Source organism: Egretta garzetta, unplaced genomic scaffold (genome assembly GCF_000687185.1).
Source record: "Egretta garzetta isolate BGI_Z169 unplaced genomic scaffold, ASM68718v1 scaffold197, whole genome shotgun sequence".
NCBI classification, from domain to species: Eukaryota; Metazoa; Chordata; class Aves; order Pelecaniformes; family Ardeidae; genus Egretta; species Egretta garzetta.
Window position 1 is genome coordinate 2,442,070 of NW_009260274.1, and position 16,727 is coordinate 2,458,796.

At 34.7% G+C, this 16,727-nt stretch overlaps 1 protein-coding gene across 1 annotated transcript in view; it reads right to left on the bottom strand.

Annotated features, from left to right (window-relative positions):
* The window catches only part of LRP1B (LDL receptor related protein 1B), a 595,001-nt gene that overhangs the window by 183,602 nt on the left and 394,672 nt on the right, over nucleotides 1–16,727 (bottom strand). The window contains 6 exon segments of the mRNA XM_035897882.1: nucleotides 743–1,114; nucleotides 4,236–4,360; nucleotides 4,652–4,803; nucleotides 4,958–5,084; nucleotides 10,599–10,728; nucleotides 11,155–11,289. Coding sequence (XP_035753775.1) covers nucleotides 743–1,114; nucleotides 4,236–4,360; nucleotides 4,652–4,803; nucleotides 4,958–5,084; nucleotides 10,599–10,728; nucleotides 11,155–11,289 — 1,041 coding nt within the window.

Genomic DNA, 16,727 nt, shown 5'->3' on the forward strand with positions numbered 1-16,727 from the left:
TTGTATCAAAGTTATGTTAGACTTTGTTGATAAAGATTTCGGTGCCAGGTCCTCAGAACATTTTACTGAGGCCTCAGCTACAAAATATGTTTTGTGTCTTGTCCGAAGACTTTGGTGATGCTGTTGGCGTCAATTCCTTGACAGCAGTGTCAGGCTTCAAGTATTCAGAGGCTAAAAAAATGTGAAGTTTCATACAACTCCTCTGGTAGTGTGGTGAATGAAGGCATAGTAAACATGCAAAGGCACTGAGTAAGCCTCTACGAAAACCAGACAATTCTGTAGGTTGGAATTTACCTCCAATTATCACAAAGCACAAGTCGCTTTTCTTGGGCTCACTACAAGAAGGGTGAGTCGATTGGACAGACTGACCCAGGTCCCATTATGTTATACTGAGGAATGGCTGTCAGCAGAGATAATTTATAGTACTCCACCCCCACTAACTAGAAAAATAAACAACCAATAGGTTCTTGGGATAAGGGGACTTCTTTCATTTCCAGGCATTGCACAATGAGGTTTTTTTTTCAACAGTAAAACTCCTTAAAAACTCAGTAATACAAATTTAAACACCATCATTTTCACTTCTGTTTTCTAGTAATATGCTTCATGCATCGTGAGATTGTTATAGAAGAAATTATTTTTAAGTTATAATTCAAAACATGTTTAAATGTATCTTATAGGGATAAACTACAATAATTGAAAGTTTATTAAACTATGTATTTTGGGGAAATAATTTCTTACTTACTTTCAATTAGTACTTTTCTGCCAGCCCAGTTGTCTTTAATAACTTGTATGTTTCCAAAGTGTGCATCACTGAAGAAAATGCGATTCGTACCTCTTCCTTTCAGACCGTAGTCAAAAGCAAGAGCTATCACATTTTTGAAGTACTCTGGATTTTCATATGGCCTTACTGGTGAATTTAAGTTGGTTTCATCTGAAAGATGTATACTTTTTAATATTGTCCTTCCTGAGTACAATAGGTAACCTTCATGTCTCAGGCAAGTAATTCCATCTTCTGCAAGATAGCCATGTGCACAAGCACACGTTCTCCGTGCATTTCCTCGATAAAGGCAAAGTTGATGACATCCACCATTATTCTTGGCACAAATATTAGTACCTGCAAAAAAAAAAAAAAAAATCTCTCTTTTATAATATTACACTTAGCTAACTTAAATCAAAACATAATTTTATGTATTCTAAGAATTCTTCTCTAAAAACTGTTTCTACAATATTCACAAGTAAAACAAAGGCCAAAATAGTAAAGAATGTAACTTTAGCTAACACCTAAAGACAATTTTAAAGAATACAATTAATGAGCAAATATAATTAATGTCTTTTCCAATTCACAAGATTATACATTTTATTAACAGAAAATTATAAAATGGGTTATTCCTCCATAATCAGATGAAGACATAGAGACTTCAAGTGCTTTGAATGATTTTTTTTTTTTTAAAACACCTGTTACTGGCAAAAAGTCAAATTTAGATACCACCAGAATACAGTACTGTTTTTAGACAATTTCTATCAAAATGAAAACATATATATTGACAGGTACAAAACTGTGTCAATCCAGTTCTCTGTTTTTAATAAAGACATTTCCTAACATTTTGTTCTAATTTCCTTTAAAACCTGACTTGAAAAAACTTACTCCCTGACAAATGCATACCATTAAGAAATCATTGTCAAATTAGTAACTTCAATGACTTAAACTACACTAGTTGCAAGCAATATTTAAAATTACAGTAATTGTCAATAATTAGGAGCTATTTTCCTTTGTCTTTTTTGGACTATGTATGAATTACTATTACAGTTTAGATAATTTAGTTTCTGTTTCTGACAGCACTTTCCATGTAACAACTCAGCTCTTTCAATATAGTCATTTTCTCATTTCTGAAAGTTTTCCACATAGTGAAGGAGAAGAAAACATTTTAAATAGACTGTTTTCAGGTAGAAAGCCATAATAATTGTTGGGAAATATGTAATGTCTGAAAGTACTGTTGATTGTATTGTCTAATGGCTACATTTCAAGCTGAAGATACTTTTAAGAAAAAATAATGGGGGATGAGAGTTAACTTGCTCTTCAAATTAGAAATGTTGAATTTTGTGTTCATAGGCAAGGTTACATAAGACATTCCTCTATAGGTCTGTAAAAACATGTGGAGACTTAGCTGTATACATTTTTACATTTGGTTTGTTTTAAAGATCATTTTAAAGTTATATTAGGCTAGAAAAGTTAATATCTGTTTGGAAGGATGAGAGGTTGAGAAGAGAAAGGAAAATATATGAAAAAGATTCTCAAACTTCTAAAATCTCTCTTTGAAAACTTCAATGCTTCCACAACTCACCAGCTGTAAATATCTTTTAAAATGGCCAATTCTGAAATCAGTGTAGTTAGGGCATGTCCTTGCACACGTGTAAAATAGCACTAAAGGATAGGAATCCACTTGCAAATAGGACTGCAGGACTGGCTCATCAGAAAGGGTAAAACAGGTGTTTGAAAAAAAAGCATTAATCATAATCAGCACAGGTTCTTGGTTTTTTTTGTTTGTGGTTCTCTGTTTTGTTTGGATTTTTTTTTGTTGTTTGTTTGTTTGCTTGTTTTAATAATAGAAGGTTAGGAAGCTAGCTAATTACATTTTTTGGTTTTTTAAATAGCATTAAGTACTTCTAGCTCAATGAACTTAAAAATATATATATAATAGTGTGATATAGAAAAACATTCCAAAAACATTTTTCACCTGTTTTTTCCCTTTTGTCCTCCTGGCTCACTGACAGCCCCTCCCAAAGACATTAATCATTTGTACCCTAGTAAAATTTGAAAAACGTATTAAAAAATCATTCAGTTATGTTTTTCAAACTAACATCAAGAGAGTTTTAGCCTCAGTAACCGTTTCTCTTATTCCTAATGCATTCAAGTCTTTAAAGTTATCAATAAAAATCATTACATGTACAGAAGCATTTTTTTAATCCAATTGTTCTATTTTCCTAAGACTATAATATAAAGCAGCCCTTCCAAGCAAGCAGACATTAACTATTTCTAGCCTAGTTAAAAGAAACAATAAAATTTTGTGTGGAGTTTATTTTTATCCACAAAATACGATGCCCACAGTACTCTGAAATTACATGCAGAAATTCTTAGTAAAATTAATATGCATATGTTTGCAAAGTAATTTTTTTTCAAAACTATTTAAAACTCCCTTGGGGAAAAAAAAAAAAAAGAAAAGACAGTTTTTTCTTACTAGTTGTTAAATATGTTTTCTTTCAAAATGCAGCTTTATTTTACATGTCATATTTAATGCAGTTATTTAGGAAAGATGCATGTAAAAGAAACAGCTTCTTTGGGTATGTAACACTTTGATTAAAGCAACTTGTGAGAGCTACCAACACCAGAGATATATTTGTATTAAAAAGTTTATCTTGTATTATAGTAACATTTTTTTTTCCTCTCTTTTTGAATACATTTGTAGAAATTTTTGTCTGGACTGTCTGGTAGCAATTTGTTCTGAGGAAATCATCATCATTTTTTGTAGACTAGTAATCACCTTTGCTCACTGAAATAAGTTTTTCAAGATCTCTTCAAAACTAAAATTTTAGGAGGAAAAAGGTAACTAAAAGCAAGGTTGTTCTTCATCAGGTACTAGAAAGTAAAAATCTATCCATTGATACCATAGATCACCAAGAATATATGATAATTTTTGTCTCTTGAATTCACCAAACAAATTGAATATAAAGTAAAACCAATTATTTCAAAGTCTCTTCCCACACAACAAATCTAGGACTCAAACCCAAGTAATTTCAGGAAATAAATATTTAAAACACAGAGGCTGGGAATTTTTAGCTGTGAAAAAAAAAGTCTGGTTTGCTTTCCAATAGAAATCTGAGACTGCCTGAGATTACTGCTCGTTAAAGCACAGTTCAAGGTCCCTCATTCCTAATAGTGTTTTCTTGCTTTTTAAAAAAAAAAAAAAACAAAAAAACAAAAAATCAACAAAAAACCACCAAACCTGGAATGATAGGAAGTGTATTGTTTTAGATTTTCTCCTTAAAACACTCAGAATTTTAGTTGAATTTGTACTATATGTTTTCTTTAGTACATTAGTTTTAGCTTGAAAAAAATACTTCAAGAGTAAAAAATAGAGATAAAATCAGTGATTACTTAACTTTTGGTATGCTTTAATATACATAAAAAGTAGCAGGTGATATTAAAACAATTAATAGCATCCTTAAGAACAGCCAACCTTTCTCTCGTGCTCTATTAAAGACTTTCACTTCCTTCAGGTTTATTCCAAGGCCAGTCCTCATGTTCACAGCATCCGTGGCCTCATTCTTGTGGCCTCTTCTAATAGAGCCATTTGCATGTGCTCTGCCAAAAAAGTTGAAGATGTCTCATCAACAATCCTCAACTAATTCACACCAAACAAATGACTGAAGGGCAGTGGAGACTTCACCTAAGACAAGGTGAAGAAACCTGTTCTCATCTATGACACTGATATGCTTTAGCTTTCAGCTTCAGAAATGCCCTTTCTTTGGAAATTGCATAGCTTTCTGTGATCTGTTCTGTGACCTTGCTAAGGAATGGCTAATCCTACAAAAGTGAAGCACCTGGCACTGAAATAACATTTTGAGACTCAAATACTTATGAAAAATAAATTACCTGTCAGACCAGTAGATGTAAGCTCCAAACACCGCGACTGAAAACATATCCACATTGCTCCCTGACAGCACAATCTCCCGATTCCCTCCACTCTCAAGGTCAATTCTTTCTATCTTGTCGGTACGAGCATCACACCAATATAATTTATTTTCCTAAAGATTAATTTTAAAGGAAACATCAACAGTCTTGTCCAAGTATTTAATTAAGAGTTATTAAGATTACATCAAAGTAGAAGACCAGCAGGCTTTCATGAAACATAACAAATACTGTACGTTTTAACATATACTGGAAGACAGAGGAACTAACCTCATAGTCGATTGAAATCCCATTAGGCCACGCAATCCCCAGGCTCACAAGCACAACCTTCTCAGACCCATCTAAGTGTGCCTTGCCTATGCAAGGAGTCTGTCCCCACTCTGTCCAAAATAAATACCTAAAATGTTGTAGAAATTACCAATTAAAATTTCGCATCAAAATAAGAGTGGAAAATATGCGATACTGTACTTCAATTGCCAATAAAATGCACCACTACCATTAAATAGGTATTAAAAAAAACATGATAAGGCTCATGTCTCTAAATAATCTTAAGAGCTTAAATGTATCATATAACTTGTCTCAGAATACTTTGTTGAGAGATTTTTTGCAAATGATAGGTATGAAGTAATTCTTAAAACCTCATTCAATCAGTCAATATGCAATTCTTTTTCTTAAAGAAGTCAGTTTTGTGTTTGGAAAAAATAAAAGCAAATTAAAAAAAAATACTGGAAGAGAAGCTCTTGCATCTAATTACTAACAAATGTTGTGATAATACAAGAGTTGTATGTCTTAACTTAAAAATGTTTCAAATATGAAGTAGTGAGGAGCACTCTGGAAAGTGGTAGGGCAAAGGGATTTTATTTGGGAAGAAAATGTTTTTCCTGTTCTCCCTAATGCTCATAGGAAGAATCTACATCTTACTTATCTAATTTTATATTGCTGTGTACTTACTGATACAGTAATACCACTATTTTGGGATAAGGTGCTAGGTCAAACTTCTGCCTTAACATCCTACTTCTCAATCTGTTGCTTTAGGTACAGCAAAACGAGGCCAGTTAATCTACACAGAGCACTTCCTTTGCTGAACAGTTATAGAATCATAGAATCATAGAATGTTTAGGGTTGGAAGGGACCACTAGTGGTCATCTAGTCCAACCCCCCTGCAGTGAGCAGGGACACTGCTAACTAGATCAGGTTGCTCAGAGCCCCATCCAACCTGGCCTTGAATGTTCCCAGGGATGGGGCCTCCACTACCTCTCTGGGCAACCTGTTCCAGTGTTTTACCACCCTCAGTGTAAAAAATTTCTTCCTTACCTCTAGCCTGAACCTACCCTGTTCTAGTTTAAAACCATTTCCCCTTGTCCTAACACAGCTGGCCCTACTAAAAAGACGTTCCCCATCTTTCCTATAGGCCCCCTTTAGGTACTGGAAGGCCACAAGGCTACCTATGGAATACCTTTAAGTAAACGTCTATGTGTCTACAAATATATACATGTATGTATATCAAAATGTACTATAAACACACACACAAAATATATACACTGTGAGCAAGAAAGCTCTTTCTGAGATAACATAACTGAGGTCTAGCATATTGCTAATTGCCTGAAGAGAAGCATTCTCACAGCAAATATTCATAACACAAAAACATTGTTTAGTTTTATGCTCACAAAGTGAATGAACACACAGAACCATTCTCCGTTGTTTTTCTCTTTGTGGAATGTAGGTATGTATGTATTAGTCTGTTTTTAAAGATAACAAAAGTCTTCTGTGCATTACCAACCAGTTCTACCCCTGAGTCTGCTGATATCGTTGTACCAATCTGTTGTTAAATAGCTATATTTGACTGGATGATTGCAGACACATGAACTAAAGAGGGATAAAAATGGGACAGGGGAGAACATATATGGATCCTATAATTAGCTCATCAAATTTAGCTGCTGAAACAATGCCCACCTTACTTTGGCTCCAATTGTAGGGCTTTCTGGCTATAATAAAAATGAATTTTTCTCCTACTTCTTGGCATAACAAACAGTAATACGAATACTAACTATAAAACTTATACTACATTAGGAAATTGAACTGCTGTATTAGATAAATTAAAAATATGTTTTAGAAATGTTAAAATAGACACTATTAACCAGCTGGGTATCAGCAATCACTGCTTAAGTTTGCTTTCAGGCACCTAGTCAGAGGTACTTTCTTAACACAAGATAACTAAATGTTGACTACAGAAAAGCAGGCATTCAATGTACTTGAATTAAACATTCCATGTTCTTCCCTTAGACTAGTTACTCTGAGGAGAGGAAAATGAAACAAAACAAAGCCATAATTAGCAGGTTAAATGAATCTAGAATCCTCCAAGGAAAATCCTGCATAGCTGCCAAAAACATAAGGCAAGTTACTTAATACTCTTAGACCATTAACGATTATAAATATATTTATATATCAACTTACATAAACAACTAACACAGAAAAACTTGATCTTCCCATATGTTCCCAAAAGTTCTGGGGAAGTACCGTCTAAAATATCTTTGTAGGTAGCACTATAATACTGACACATTTGGTGTATATAGTGCAATGCTAGAATAACTATGACTCAACTTATTTCAGAACTATCCCATATATAATTTATACAGCTAACATGGAGATGCAAGCAGTGGAAATTTGATGCTGGCCTACAATCAACTTTCAAAAAACCTTCACTGGTAAAAATTAAGTTAGAGTTTAAACTCCCCCCTCCCTGCCTTGCCCCAAACCCTAAACACAAATGAAATTCCCAAAATGTTTTTGAAGGAGTATTTTCAAAGTCTAAGGGTTATTTCAGTATTCGCTTAACTCCACATTTCAATCACAATTCTGAGCTTGATTAGAAAAGTATTATTTAACTGAGAAAAAGAAAAAGTAGCCAGGTGTATGTTATATGAATAAGCATACCTGATGAGGGGCAAAGACATTCCTTTGTAGGACTACACATTCTTAACTTTTTCCTTAGCAACAATAAATAATGTTACCAACCAGCTGAATTCTGGCTGCTTCATATCTTGCTATAACTGGCAGATTCAATGAGACCTAATAGCTGCTATTTTCCTCTCCATTCTTATAGCTGTCAACTCAAGCTTCAAGAGAACTGAACAATGCGAAGTCAGGGCAAGGGGAGGGAAGAATACCTTTGAAAGTTTTGCCTCATGAAGGCAAAGAGATATGACAATAATGCAGAGGGTAAAAAGGCCTTAATCTTCCCACAGAAAGGTAAACCTGTACTTCACTAGCAAAACATTGCTATCCTTCTCATGAAGAGACTTTGATTGGAGACATCTCAAGATATCATTTTGTGGCACGATATTAAATAAAGAGAGATGAAGCTTACCTACTTTCACAGAAGATACACTGTTCTACTAGACACGTAAAACAATTACTACTCTGTGGTCCTCTCAACCGCCTGTGTTTTATTAAGCACGCTAAACACATCCATAAACAAACTATAAAACTCATCAAGATCAAAATGTCTAAGGAATGTTGCACAACTGAATTAATTTCTACATTTAGCATTTCTCTTCTTTACTTTTTTTTTTGTTTCAAGTGCAATAATTCAAACTCCTCCAATCCTTCACCATCTCCATTGCCCTTCTCTGGACACGCTCCAGCCCCTCAATGTCCTTCTTGGAGTGAGGGGCCCAAAACTGAACACAGCATTCGAGGCCCCTTGAATGGTGCTGTTGGGTTGATGGTTGGACTTGATGATCTTGGAGGTCTTTTCCAACCTTAATGATTCTATGATTCTATGATCTCTAAATATCCATTAACTTAAAAAGCAGAAACTGTTCATTTCCAAAGGATCTTTTTAATATTGATGGCTATTATTTCATCTGCTTATGTGCACACTTATCATTTTGGTAAAATAAAACCATGAACTGCTGAGGCTGAAAGCATCATATAAAAATATTGTCACTAAAATTAAAAAAAAAAAATAATCCACACTTTAGTAAAAAAGCAACTTTTCTATCAATAGCAGTATTAAATATTATTCTGTCAAGGGTTCTGCATTTACTCTTCCCTATAACAACTGTTAAATGCTGGATCTCGGCTACAACCCATCTTCCTTCTCCAAATACTGCAGAGGAGTTGATTACACTTTTTACCATTTCTAGTCGAAAATAATGGATTTTATTTATATATTTCATATTATTTTAATATCTAAGTATACTCCAGAGAAACTGCATCTGCTGCACTTAGTCCTCACAGACTTCATGGGGGCTTTTCCTTTCCTTTGATGTAAGAAAGGGGTGGAAACCTATCTGTACATGTGTACAGCAAATACATGACATACATGTTGAGGAAAATTACACTGTAAATCAACTTCGTTTTGAAGAAGTTTGGTCTACCCTTCTGGCCAGAAGAATTTTTTCGGGCTTCTGTGTGCTTACCTTCAAAAGTTTTGTTGTTTGGGGTTTTTTGGTTTCTTTTTTTTGGCATTTGGGGTTTTTTTTGTTTTTGTCTGTTTTGGTTTTTTTTGGTTTTGTTTTTTCTATCAGAAGCGCAGAGCTGTTCTGGTACATTAAGGACAAAAATACAATAATTAATTCAGCCAGATACTGAGCAGGATCTGGAGAAGATCCTACTCTGAAGAGCAGCATTAATCCTAAACTGTTAGCAGATACTGCCAAGCAACCAGTGGTGCTATATGAATAGAGCTGTAATGATTTAACGGTTGGACTTGATGATCTCAAAGTCTTTTCCAACCTGAACAATTCTATGATTTGTGGCAAAAGCTGTTATATTATGCAGAAAATAAAAGCTGTTACTGCTTTCATCTTCATTCTTAACTACGTTGAGCTGCAACGCTCTAGTCTGCAAAATACACAGATCACTATGTCTAAATTCTCAAAAGGAAATCATGGCAAAGATCCAAATGCCGTTGTGCATCATTGGTATCAATCTGGCCTCACTGAGAAATCAGGATTCTTCCTTCAGCCATAGTTTGCTGCAAATTCCTCTGAGTACAGAGGCTGCTTTCCTGAAAATAGCAAGATACTGATTTGATTGAATCTGGGGAAAATGAGCTACACGGCATCATCTCTGGTTTTGGAGGTAGGAGGTTGCTCAAATACTTCTTTAAGTTTTGGATACACACCATTTAGAGCTTCCGTTTTAGCAGAGTAAGTGTACCAGTTCAATCCACTGAGTCTTGCTTATATGCCTGTTCCTCAGAAAGTACATTTCACATTCCCATAAAAAAGAGATGAGAATTCTTTGCAGAATTTACTGCTTCTTCTTTACTTGTAGCTCTGCTAACAATAGTTTTGGAGCTGGAAGGGGACAGAAAGTTCTCTGTTTCTGTAATGCTGCAGTGTTGTCCCTGCTCTCAACAAACAGTTGGATGAATACAGATGTAACTTTTGACAACCCTTACTCTCTTACCCACACGCTTCATATCACATTACTTTCAGCTACCCTGAGCAATCTCCTTGGTTGTTGTAGTGGGATGTTACATGATATTAGAATGTATAGCTATCAACGATGACACTGTTCTATGATTTCATTATGACATCAAGGCCTTCATTAGCTAATGTGACTTCCTTGGATTTGCTGGAAACTTAAGAACAGATTTAAGCATGCTTCCAAGAAATGTCTAAACTTCAGTTGAAATGACTGTCATAGAAAATGAAAACTGTTTTGCAAAGCAAGTACAGTATGTCACGTATACAGACACCAATGAAAAAACTCAGCGTATGGCAAGAATAACACTTCCTTCCACCTGTGCCGAGTTACAGTACAATAGTTTTCAATACTATCCTTCTGAGATTTATTAAATGCTTATCTATTAGAATGAAGGCTGCGGTTTACTTATCTAGGAGCTTCACTGCTAGCACGCAAACTTTAAAAGAAATGCAAGTAGCCATGGTCATGTTACCCTTTTTCTGGGTGTACTGCAATAGATCTTGGCTGGTCCAAACCCTGGGATATAATTACATATCGGAATGAGCCGTTGAGCCTGGCAACTTCAATTAAGTTGAAGCCATGATCCGTCCAATATATGTTACCTAGGAAAAAATATCTTGAAGTTACTGGAAAATGAAAAGACTATGTGAAAAGCATTTAAATCCTAAGTACGTAAGTTAGGACCAGAAACTAACTGCTGTCTTTTAACTTATATGTATCTTATACTTGTAATTTATAGTCCTATGTTTTATGTTATTGTCCTTCTGTTTTAAAGTATAAACTCGTATTTGTGGTTGTCATCATTGAGACCGTCCATCTAAGAAATAGTGTCCAAGATATTTAAATAATTTTTCTGTCTGTAGTAAAACTGAAAAAAACAGTGGTAGTATCATCAGAGAAAAACGTCTAGATGTTTGGAATATTAGAAATCAGAGCTGAAAGCAAACCAAGTTATTTTGTCTTGAGCTGAAGACGCAAGAGCACACTGTCAAAAACCATGACAATTACTGAAGCAGGTTAAGACCTACCTGCTATCCAGTCCACTGCAATGCCTTCAACTCTTCCCAAACCATTTGTAACAATGTCTTCTTTCCATGTTTGGTCTCGTTTAGATCTGCTAATTTTGTTGAAACCCATGTCTGTCCAATAGATTGTATCATTTCCTATAAAATACATGGCAAGGATTCTTGGATTAATTCAGTTCCTTCAGTCCAAGTATCTACATCAGTACCTGTAAAAACTACGAGTTATAACTTTATTAATATGTCTCAGACTAAATAGAAGAATGGTATCAACACTATCAACTTTAGTTCCTTTTTTCTTTTTTTAAAATAATTAAAGCAGAAGAGTAGGTTTTCTACCCGTTCTATAGCACTGCACATATAACACAATAGGGCCATGACAACAAATGGAAGCCACTACCCCTGTCAAATATCAGACAATAAATATGCCGTCTTGCTTTGTGGTTTGGTTTTTTTTCCAATGGATTACCTGTTTGAAAACATTCTGATTTGTTTATTAAACACCATTCCAAAATATTTAGAGGTCTGAAAAACTACAGTGTAAAACTGCCTATACAGTCTTTTCCTTCAGTAATCATACAGATTGAATTTCAGCAGTATAAAAAAATCTAACTAGTAAAAAAAAAAAAGTGACGTTTGAGAGTGATATACTGATGAAAGAATAAAAAATTGTCTCTACCCACAGTTCATCTTTTATTTTAAATGTCCTGACAAGCTTTCACTAAGAGTCTTTTTTTTTTGGTGTTTTAAGGCATTTCAGCTCTCTTCCCTGCTATCCTGCTGCTGTTAGCTGTCCATAAGGCAGAAGAGATGGACCACTGCATAGTCTCAGAGTACAAACCTGTTTTCACTGACCACTGAAACCTGTCATCCAGGCTCAGAATTTGAGTGGTCAAAGCACAGATATGCATTCCACTCCGTTGCCACAAACTACCCTTGATAAAGAGATGGGGCAAACAAAATGATGATGACCCTCAAGCAGAATTCTCTGTATTTCCATTGACAGAGCTCTGACTTAACAACACAGCCATGCTGCAACCCACATCTTGGTTTCAAAGTTGTCAGCTGAGGACCTCCCAAATGAGCTGTTTTCTCTGGGAAAGACATTGCTCAGAGATAAACAATATTTTTTTCTTTAATTTTTTTCCATACTTTATGTATCTGCTTTTAATTCCGTAAGTGTGTGTGCATATATATATATTTATATTCCTATATATAAATATATACTTATTACATACATATATATTTTTCTATGTGTGTGTGTGTACAAACAATTAGAGAAACAAAATTTACAGAGATAAAGGTCAATTTGAAGAGCAAAACTCCTAGCCACACTACCTCTCATTTTGGCAAATTATATTTGGAATAAATGGCATATAATAAAACAAATGATAAATTCTGACTTGAAGTAACCCAAATATATAATTTGATTATCACATACTGGAGTCATGTGTTTTGCTGCTTATTTCAAGTGAGTATGAAAATTACACAGTTCGTAATACTAGCTGCACATATATTAAATAATAAGATACTGATCGTGCAGGTTTATACCAGATACCCATCAGTGGAATATGAGATACACAGAATTACTAAAAAGTCTTATGTGAAAGTACGTAGTTAATACAAAAAAAAAAAAAGTTCTATTATGTTTACCAACTGGATAAGACATTCTACAAGTGAAATTTATGTATTTATGCATTTCATATTGCAGTTGAATTCATCTCCATAAAATTAAACCACTTTGTACTTATACTATGACCATTTAAGTCAGCCACATGAGCAACAATCCACATAACAGCTTAGAAACTCGGTTATAAGAGCAAAGAGATCTCTGTGGTTTCATTTCCATGACTAAATCTTAATGTATATAGCACATCTGACTTTGCACTGGTGTCTTCCCACATTAAAGATTGAAATGAGTATTTCTTAAAGTAGTATTTTTCAGTAATCCAAAGATTCAAACAACTGAATTACCTGGATTTGCTTCCAGATAATAATATGTTAAAGAGATAAAACCAATCTAAAAAATCGTATTTCTCTTTAAAACGTACCATTACACAGAACAGCCATTAAAAGTCTATCTAAATCACTGAATTATTTTCTGTAAAATGCAGTATTTTGTGACACAGCTTTGTTTTGTTAATGATCAACATTTTTCCTTAAGACACACCTGAGTATAAGCAGGTAGAAAGCAAATAATGGTTATGTGCATGTACAAAAAAGGATGGTGAGGACATACACGACCATAGAGATGTGCAGATGTAACCTCAGAGAAATAAAAAAAACTTCGCAATAATAAAGGAAAACACATTTTCAAGACAAATATTACAGAAAATAATATTTAACATCAGTCAAATTGGATTTTTATTTAGTCGGTAGTGTTCCTGTAAAATGATCAGAATTCTTAAGCAGAATGAATCTGTTCTACAAACAAAAATTATGAAAGTAGTTTTGAGACTGGAACTAACCAGAGAAACTCAAGTACTATTGGCTGTGCTGTAGGACGTTCACAAAGCACATGCAGTCCACTTCTTCTAGAAAGTATCCTTAAAAGTAAAAGCTTGAGTATGCAAAGATAATAATTAGGCAACCATACACTGATATTAAACCTCAGCTATCACACAGTTTCCTTAAAATTCTCATATTCTTTTACAGTCCTACACCTTACTTGTCTATATTTTGTTCCCTGGATTAAATCTTCATTAAACATAGCTGTAAAATGCATTGACTATGACATTTTGATATAACTGTTCAAAGATGCTCCAAGGCAAAAATAAAGGAAAGATGTATTTTTTTCTGAAGTACTGATAAAGGTTATTTATTCACAGCAATGTAAAACTTTTCAGTCACTATGTTCTATATATTACATAGGAGAATATTTTTTTGATTTTCAGGTACTTCATGACAGTTTAAGAAAAGAAAACTACACTCATGCTCTATGGTGTGAAAATATCCACATAATTAATTTTAATTAAACTCATAAAGGTCCCTGAGGATTTCAAATACAGATAATACTACAACATTTGCTGAGTTTGAGTTTGCACTTGGATACAGATGGTACGATGCAAATGACAAACCCCTCTCATTTTATGGAGGCAGCTATTTTTATGGGTTCCTTTCTGCTAATAAGCAAAGTTCTCCATATCTCAATAAAACGTAACATTCTCAGTAGGACTCAGCCGCTGAAGACCCATGCCATGCAGAACAGGCTGACAGGAATTCAGATTAGCAATTGGCCTTTATTTTGTTGTCGTCTGTTCACTTACAAAAGTGGATGATGTTTTCACAGATCTGTGTGCCAATGCTCTCTCTGTCAGGCAGCACTATTAATATTATAATTGCACAAACCTATTTTATTTTCCCAATTACTCTGAAAAATAACAGAGATAGAGATGAAAACTCCCTTCAGCATCTGGTTCCTGAAGTCGGTTCTGGCTTCAGACAGATGGAAAGAAGGCCTATACTCAATCTGGAGCCTTCAGTATCTGTTTATCTATTCTATTGCTGGAATCTGAAGAGAATTACTACCCGGAAATGACTGTCGCCACAAAATGGGAAACAACTGTCTGTAACTCTACACAGCTTCTACAAGCATTTTGCTAAGTGGCAAGGATTAGCAACCACAGCCTCACATTGACTCCTACAGTCCACAGGCAGCTTTATCAGCAAACACTGAAAATTAATTCCCTTTAATGTGTTAGTATTTTGCCAATAAAATCCTGTAACTCAAAATTCAATATACGAAGTACTTGCTGAATATTACCCCTTTTGCCAGGCCTTGTCAGCTTAGTCTGTAAATGTTTAAAATGCTTATTTCAACAAAGAGAGTAAAATCTATTCTCCTTCCACCTATACACAACTGTGCATACACTGCCGATACAATGCCTGGAGGCACAATGATAGCATGAGTAAAAAGAGAGACAGAAAATGGAGCCAAAAGTGGGGAAAAATATGTGACAGAACACCTGTGGGTTCTCAGCTCCCAAAACTCAGTGAGGGATTGGGAAGACTATGCTTTTCACAGAGGCAAAATCTTGCAAATCTTAAGCTGTTTCTGAGGTGAACTACCACAGAACTGAAAGGGTTCAGCAATAACACTGTATTCTTTCAAAACTATCAACAATTTTAACTATTACTCCACCTTTATGGAGGCTTTGCGGCACAACTGAAATCATTCACGTAACTGCTCTGCATTGTTGTACTTTAAAAAGACAGAAATACTACTACTCATTAACTTGTTTGTGCCCTCTGTCAGCTGGATTTAAGACACTGTCTCCTGATGAACAGGATCACTTTCTTGCAGACATAGTTCTACCCATCAATTTGAAGACCATCATTCTACAAATAAACATGATGTTCTTGTTTCTTCAATACTTAGAACACTTTTGATGTCTCAAATACAGTAGTGTTTCTCTGTCACGCAGATGCTCCTCCAGCCAGACCAAGCTTAAGTACAGAGCTCCAGCCACCATGTGAAATAATGATTTCAACAAATGCAAACCAGATACTAAGGTAAAAAGTATGGTGAGCTTCAAAGAATAATGTCAAGAAAAAAACAATGGGCATTTGCCTGACGTACTGTGAAGAGGTTTTTGGCAGCAGTGAAGAATCAATGCCACTATCTTTAATGAAAGGCTATTAGGATCACTCTCCGTTTTATAAACATGTGTCTTAAATAACACTGGCAACCCCACTCCCCAACAACCTCTAAAAAAGTCCAGAAATCAAAAATACTCTTGTAGTTCGTTAATGAAAATTTAGAAGTATCAAGACATAGGGAGCCCTTTCATGCCTGTGAAAAATATTGCCATAAGTCTTTTAACTATGGTATGTTATACTACTAGCATGTGTTAGTGTATTTTAGCCACTTTGCATAACTAAACATTACTGAGAGAAGATCAGAATTTGGGAATGTTTCACAATTGAGAATGAAATGCAAGCAATAGCCTCTAAATGCAAAAAGCCAAGATAAAAATCTGAAAATACCTCCACTTGCCTTCTGAATCATATTTGATGAACAAAGCTTTTAGGAACCAATTCAGAAAATTCAAGGTAAGGCATCAAAATGAGAAAAACAATTGCTTTTTAAGATGAAAAGCAGTTGAAAGCCATACTGTAACTTTTTATGACACAGTAGCCTCTTGTGATTTCACTGCTACAGAAGATTTACATTTATGTTTAGCAATGCATTTGTCACTGTCAGTTGTATTCATGTTCCCTGTGCTGTAACTGATCGTCATACAGGTTGGTGAACCTCATTCAATTTCATCCTTCCTCAAATCGCATTTTTCCAAAAAGCTAAAAATGAGTACATGCATCTTATTCTTCCAAAACATTAATTCGATATCATCTAGTGAAGTCCAAACAAAGTTCTCTAAAGTAGGAGCTAGCATATCCCATAAGCAGACTAGGCTAAAAAAATCCCCAAAACAATGCAAACAAAACAAACACAAGATGCAAAATCCCCACTAAAATCCCAGTATCGGTCTTTTAGAACGAAAAGGTCAAATTTCAGATTTCTGTCTTACACATCACGATTATGTAAATCTTGCAGGACTTGAGTTCAAAAATGGCATTTT